Here is a 7,665-nt window from a genome sequence, read left to right as displayed (position 1 = left end):
AACGCCGCTCCCGTCTGTAAATTCACACAGCATGCCGGCGTTCCGCAATCAGAGGCGTGACGACAGCGTCAGCGTCTAGTGGCATGCCGGCATGCCGGCTGTGTCATTCCCACAGACCCCGTTCCGTCTCTGTGACGGCTCTGTGACTACCTCCGCTGCCGGCTTATTGGTGGGGCCACTTGGCCCCCCCATTCCGCCTCCGTGACTTTCACACAGAACAGCGAGGCGGCTTAAAGGCGCAACGTTCCCGCCTCGAACTGGCTGTGTGAAAGGGGCTAGTGCCTCACCAACCATGAAACTCACTGCACGTCACTGGTGGGTGCTTAGTGTAAGCAGGAGCAACTACAGTCATGTGAAGAAGTTACTGCCTTCTCTTTTAGTCCTGTTTTTGTGTTAAAAAGTAATAAAAATCATCTGATCATGATAGATCTAAGTATTAGGGAAATATAACTTTAAAATAACAATGGACATAACTTGTGTCACCATGCCATTAGTTATTTTGTTTTTAAAGGAATGAAGAAAAATAAAAACACGTGAGCAGTAGTAAGCGCCACTTTGTTTTGCTTGCAGATGCTTTAGGCAAGGCAAGGCAAGGCAAGTTTATTTGTATAGTACAATTCAACACAAGGTAATTCAAAGTGGTTTACATCAACATTAAAAGCGGCAAGACACAATTAAACAGTAAATAAATAAATAAAATGATAAGAAAAGAGAAAATAATAAAAAGCACAAGTTGTTAAAAGGTCAGGGCAGTAGAGTACAGCAAGTACACATCTCATTCTTACAATGGCAACAATTGCGTTTCTATACGGTCAAAACGTACAAAGACCAAGTCAAATACAGTATTACAAAAATAATCTGTGCCGATTCGTGCAGTGAATCAGACCAATTTGACAATTCTATGTCACATTGCCTGCATTTAGGGCTTATCCATCACTATTGTAACTTTGCGTGGTTTTCTAAAATCATAAGTATTTAATTTTAGAGTACGCCTCAGTAAACAGTAATGTTTTTAGGCTTGATTTAAAGGAGCTGACAGTTTGAGCAGACCTCAGGTCTACAGGAAGTTTGTTCCACAGAGAGCAGAATAACTGAACGCTGCCTTTAGGAGGAGAAGTGGCAGCCAGGTGGTGCTGCTGGCCAACCAGCAGGGGCAACATGCAGCAGTCGTGAGGTCTGGGACACTACAGGCGCACTCAAGCGCAGATGTCGGATTAAAGATGTTTTAATTACAGTTGCCGCGAGAGAACACTGCAGAAAAAAAATTTACAGAAAGAGTTTGTCGGTGTAGGTTTCACGTGGTGACATGAACAAGACAATATCACACAATGAGGAACACGGTATAAATGAGTAGGCACACAGGTGAGACGCATAAGGTTAACAAGGAGGGCACAGGTGCAGACCAGGATGATTGACTGGAGAAACCTGGGAAATGTAGTCTAGGCTGGTGATCAGTGTAGTGTGGAAGCTGACCTGGGTGGAGGAGGAGGAGGAGGAGGAGGAAGAAGAAGAAGAGGAGAAGGAGGAGGAGGAGGAGGAGGAGAAGGACTGACAGCAGTGAGCATTTTCTCTTTTAATTTGTGTATGTGTACGTGTTGGTGTGTAGCATAAAGACAAGCGCAGCTTTTTCCTCCAACTCTACATACACAACTAATCCCAGTGATTTAAATCGTAATGATCGGACTGTGTAGGAGAGGACATTCCCACTGACCACATCCCAGCTCGGCTCCATCACTACTCGTCTTTAAAGCCATTATTGTAATAGTTAGTCAGAGTTTTAAGACAAACAGCAGGATTTTATTGTTAACATGCATATTTATTAGGGTTTCATACACACACCAAAATGACATTTAATTAATGTGGCTTAGCATTAGATGGAGTAGATGTACAGAAAAGCATTTAAAATGTTCACTGGTATTTTTTAACTACATGCAGTCGCTCCCGGTTGAGAATGGACCAATTTTCCGCAGGGACAATTAATTCTGTGGAAAATGGACGATGTCCGCTCAGTCACCAGCTCTGCTTGCTGACCCTTGAAACAGATGGGAGGGAAAAGAGATGATTTTGCACGTGGTTTGATGGTGTGCATGTTCATCAGATTATTAGGGCCCGAGCACCTTCAGTGCGAAGGCCCTATTGTATCTGTAGGAATTCTTTGTATTATTTTTCTGACGAAAGGAGGGCCTTTTTGCCCCCCTAAACTTGCCCAAAAAGTCACCAAATGTTGCACCCAAGCCAGGCCTGGCGAAAAATTTGATATTTAATGGTTTGCATTAATGGGCGTGGCAAAATGGCTCAACAGCGCCCCCTAGAAAACTTTGTGCCTCAAGCCCCACGATACGGTTTGACGTACATGCACGAAAATCGGTACACGCCTGTATCATGACGTAACTTAAAGAAAAGTCTCTGGGCGTCATGTCGAGAAACCGAACAGGAAGTCGGCCATTATGAATTAATCATGTCATTTTGGCGAAATTTATGCCTTCCTTCGGCAGTTAATACAGCCCGAACCGTAACGTGCCCCCAAGTGTGTTATACATCAAAATGTGCGTCTCCATCCTCCGACACCACGCATTACTTTTCTCTTTCAAAAGCGTTACCGTAGCGACGCTAGACGCCAAAAAGCGTGCCCACCCTTCATCTGATTGGTTCAGACAGAAAAAACTTTGCGCCTCAAGCCCCATAATACGGTTTGACGTACATGAACGAAAATCGGTACACACCTGTATCATGTCGCAACTTAAAGAAAAGTCTCTTGGCGCCGTGGCCGAAACCGAACAGGAAGTCGGCCATTTTGAACATTCTGAATTAATTGCGTAATTTTGGAGCAATATATGCCATTCCTTCGAGAATTAATACGGCCCGAACCGTATCGTGAACCCAGATGTGTTATACATCAAAATGTGCGTCTCTATCCTGCGACTAAACGCATTATTTTTCTCTTTCAAAAGTGTTACCGTGGCGACGCTAGACGCCAACAAGCGCCCCCCCCCTTCATCTGATTGGTCCATATTTGATAGTTCCCCAAAAGGCACCAAATTTGGCATGCAAGCCAGGCCTGGTGATACATTTAATATTTCATGGTTTGCATTAATGGGCGTGGCAAAATGGCTCAACAGCGCCCCCCGGAAAACTTTGTGCCTCAAGCCCCACAATACGGTTTGATGTACATGCACGAAAATCACTACACACCTGTATCATGGCACAACTTAAAGAAAAGTCTCTTGGAGCCATGGCCGAAACCGAACAGGAAGTCGGCCATTTTGAAATCTGATTGGTCCATATTTGATAGTTCTCCAAAAGTCACCAAATTTTACATGCAAGACAGACTTGGCGATAAATTTGATATTTCATGGTTTGCATTAATGGGCGTGGCCTAACGGCTCAACAGCGCCCCCCTAGAATACTTTTCTCTGCCATAACTTTTGAATGGTTTGACATAGGAAGTTGTGGGTGGTGTCATGGGACTCTGTATGGAGTCCTTGAGCTTCGTTGGCCTTAATTAGCCCCGCCCCTTCTTCTGATTGGTTGTCCCGATTTTCTGCTATAACTTTTGAATGGTTTGACATAGGAAGTCGTGGGTGGTGTCATTTCTGATATGCTTATGGGGGGCGGTGGCCGTGAGTGCGAGGGCCCGTTCATCGCTGCTTGCAGCTTTAATTTCATTTGCTGTCTTACATCACATTTAATTTCATCACTTCTTAAGCTACATTTGTCAACTTATGAGGAGGAGAGACAGAGAAGGAGACACCTGTGCAGCCTTTTTCCATTATTACCAAAATGCATATTAAAACTATGAAATGACTCATTTTCTTATTAGAATGTAACATTTGTGATGAGAGTTAATTTCAGTTCTCCACTTTCCTTCCATTTAGTCCGTAATCATTACATTTTTATGTAATGTAAGTTAAGTTAAAGGAAAAAAGGTGTGTAATTCATGTCCACCGTCTCATTCACTTTGTTCACCCTTAAACAGACATAGAAATATTTCATAAAGCAGTTTTTAAACCTGAACTACATTTTCTAAAGATTAATCAAAGCGGGTGAAAATGAACACAAATGTCCTCAAATGAAGGTCCTTGTTCACGTGTGAAAGCTACAATAATTACCTTGTTTCTTCTTCTGTTTCTTGTGAAAAGTCTGTTCATCTGCCTGAATCCAGCGAAGTTTGAGCTCTGTTAATTCATGAGCCTCCTCTAGCTTGGCTTGCAGCTAAATTTAAAACGATAGTGGTATTATAAAACGCTGATATTTTTCGCACAATTCTTCCTGACAAATGCAACTTGTAAAAATGTTTCTGTTCTCCAAAACCCAGCCCCAAAACTGCCAATTGTAATTGTTGCAGAGCCAGTTAGTGTAATGTGAAGCAGATTGAGAGTTACTGTACCTGCTCCAGGATCTGCTGCTGAATGTCAGGATCAGTCAGATCAGCCTCCGACTGGAACCGCAGCACGAATCTGGTCCTTGGTGGAATTAAGGTTTGGCAGATAAACTCGTGCTCTTCCTCACAGTCAACGTCCCACCACTTTCCCGTGCTTGTGTTGACTGCAGCACACGAGGTCATGTTTGGGCCGCTGTTGTCTGGCTGGCCCTCATTCCAGTTTGTAAAGTTTGTGGGGCTCTGATCGGACCAGGGAGACCAGAGATCTCTGTGGAGACCTATCCAGGCATTCCGTCTCAGCATTTGGTTGATTTCTTCATTCTCTCTTGCGTTCCTCACTCTGACGAGATCAGTGTACCTGGATCTACAGTACTCCTTAGCCTTTTGCCAAGTCATCATCGTTTCCACTAAAATGTACTTGGAAGGGCCCGGTTCTGGAAAATAAAAGACATAATACCACAGATAACTAACCTACCAGTGAGATTTTAGTGTTCTTATGTAATATTTTTTGCACCATCCGTTACTTAAATATGAAGATGTGTTATGCATTCTTAATAGCACTCTAGTTTAATTTATTCTGGAAACGCTTTAAAATAAATTGACTGTTGTGTACTGGGAGGCACAGAGATCTGAGGCTTTTATATCCCTCAATAACACAAAAAGGTTCAAAAAACTGTCACAGAATAAAGTCATGAGTGATGCATGCAACAATCAGAGTTTGTAATATTCAGAACCTGCATATCATATTAAGTGTTACAGTAGGAAAAAACAAGTATTACTAATTGACTGTACGGATCAAAGACTTTGTAAAACTGACCTCTAAATTTAAGAGGTTCATTCTCATTCCAATAAAATTACAAAGCTATTATTTCTTTAATAAAAAAGAACTAAAACCACACAAAAACAAGAATGCAGAAGCAGTTTGTGAACACCTAAATCTACCCCACAATTCAATAGCTTCTATTACAACCTTTAGAGCAATAACTCGAGTTAATCACTTGGTGTGTGATGTTATCCGTCACTGGGATTGCTGCGGAAGTATTTTGGTGCAGAGTAAAATGGAAACAAGGACTCATACTGTTTCAGATGCTTTGTTGTTTGTTCAGATGCAACTTTGAAATGTTCTTCTTGGAAAGACTTTTGCAGATCTTCCAAAAAGCCTTTGGGATTTTAGAGAACACGTTAAACATTTTACAGGTTAATTGAGGTCTTTTTGTTGTAAGTACCCTGCATAATACAAATTTACCTTAGGCTGACCTTGCTAGGACAGACACTCATGGAAAGATTGACATTTGCCTTGAAAATGTTCTGCATGTGAACAATCTCATTGTCATTTATTGTTTGGAAATTGTCTTATATTCATTCCCAGCAATAACTACTTCTCTAATATCATTGCCTATATCTTTCCTTCTTGGCTTTGTGTTAACACATACCTGGATTGTCTATTTATACCAACAAAAATACCAAAGCTTCTGCTTTATAGAGGTGCTCACATCTCCCTGGTGATCAATTACTCTGATGCATCTGATGAACAGCTTATTTGCATCGCTTTAAAATTCTACAAATAATTACTGGTTAAAAGTTGTTGGCTTTGTAAAAATAATTCTACCATAAAAGCAGACTGAAGGACGTTCTTTTTCGCATATTTCATCACGCCAAACCCCTTTATTTGTCATCACCACGCAGCTCTCGCTGGAGTTTAGATTTTTAGGGCCATCATCTTTCCAGTTCTTGTGATCGTAATTGAAGTCTTCATCACCCATTGTCCATTTCCACCTGAACACGTCATCATGAAGCCCAATCCATGCAAATCTCCCATTTTTCTGGATTGCACGTTGCAGGTTGTTGTTTTCATGTTGGGTTTCAACAGTGGCCAGGTCAGCATACGCCTCTCTGCAGTATCTCTGAGCTTCAGCCCACGTCTTTGGGGTCTTCATGTGGTGGTACTCTCTAAACATGCTCATCGACGAGACAGAAAGCCCTGATTGACACAGGAGTTTTATTCGTTAGTATGAAATGGGAACCCATTTGTCTGCATTATTATAACTGTGAAAACATAAAAACAAAAGGGAAAAGAAAAAAACAAGTTTGACCGGCAGTCACAGTTAATAGATACTACATTTCTCATAACTTGAATGTGTTCTTGAACTGATCCATTTTATAAGTTGCATCAGGCTTTGTGTGAGTTTGGATGTCAGTCTCATGCTGACCAACCTCTTCATGATTTCACAAACGATTTCAAGGTCAGAGATATATATCCGAGGAAAAAGAATATCAGGAGGAGTGCTGCTTAATGCGGAGTGCCCTCTGGCGATCTTAGTTGTTAGGATTATGGTGGCAATTTCAGCCACCAACTAATCTTCCAAGTCTTGGCTGACTTACAACATCAATATTGCAATTATTTAGTCTTGTTTTGTTCAGACTGTGTCATGTCAGGATGAAATTATTGTCCACAACCAATAGGAACGTTGCTCGTTGGTTGTAGTCATGTAATCAGTGAGACCCTCGTCTTTGTGAAATCTTTAGTCTGAAGCTTAGCCTTTAGATGTGAGAGAATTTTCATGTCTTAATCTTTAAAAATCTTTGTAAAATGTTATCTGGTGTATTAAAGGCATTTCTAACACTGACCTGAGGATGTGAGGACCAGCAGTAGCACTACGCTCATCCTGAAAAATGAAAACATTAGTACAATCGTGGAACCCAACATCACCTTTATATTTACTTTCATTCTTATACTTTCACTGGAAAGATGCTTTAATTATGATTGCTAAGAGGGATGTCCAAACTAAAGGATCTCCGTAGTAAGAAATAAAATAAAAGAATAACCATATGAGGTTCAAATGAGAGTAAAAGTCTTACCTGAACAGGAAAGAAGGTCCAGCTGTTGCTTCCAGCTTGTGCGTTTGCTGGGATCTCAGCACTGAGCACATATATCTCAAAAACCTGGAGGGGATTCACTGACTTTTAATGCAAGTTGTTAAGCTATAGAAGTGTTTTGGAATCTCAGTTTTTATATGTTCTGAAATGTTAGTCTGATCAGCTATTGTAGTAGATGAGATTGAGGTCCTTCAACCATCTAACTGAAAGACTGTTGTCATTTGGCTTTTACGTGCTGACACCAGTGTAGTTTTCATGCGTAATCATTCATTTGCATGAACATTTAGAAGGGATTTTCATCCAGAGAACTAGTACTCACTGGATACTTTTTCTTTTTTTGAACCATTTTCTGTAAACCCTAGAGATGATTGTGTGTGAAGATCCCAGTAGATCAGTAGATTTCTGGA

The 7,665-nt window shown here is 41.2% G+C and overlaps 1 protein-coding gene across 1 annotated transcript; it reads right to left on the bottom strand.

Moving 5' to 3' along the window:
• Window positions 1–1,864: 1,864 nt before the first annotated feature.
• LOC133461179 (C-type mannose receptor 2-like) lies at window positions 1,865–7,388 on the bottom strand. Its single transcript, XM_061741979.1, has 6 exons — window positions 7,241–7,388; window positions 7,010–7,047; window positions 5,991–6,362; window positions 4,388–4,815; window positions 4,110–4,212; window positions 1,865–2,032 (listed from the first exon to the last, which is right to left on the bottom strand). The coding sequence occupies exons 1-6, from the start codon at window positions 7,309–7,311 to the stop codon at window positions 2,007–2,009; spliced, it is 1,038 nt and encodes a 345-aa protein (XP_061597963.1). The 5' UTR covers window positions 7,312–7,388; the 3' UTR covers window positions 1,865–2,006.
• Between the last annotated feature and the right edge of the window lie 277 nt (window positions 7,389–7,665).

The sequence above is a fragment of the Cololabis saira genome, chromosome 15 (assembly GCF_033807715.1).
Source record: "Cololabis saira isolate AMF1-May2022 chromosome 15, fColSai1.1, whole genome shotgun sequence".
In the NCBI taxonomy this organism is placed as follows: Eukaryota; Metazoa; Chordata; class Actinopteri; order Beloniformes; family Belonidae; genus Cololabis; species Cololabis saira.
Note: the sequence above shows the minus strand (reverse complement) of the source record. Positions and strands in the feature narration are given on the sequence as shown.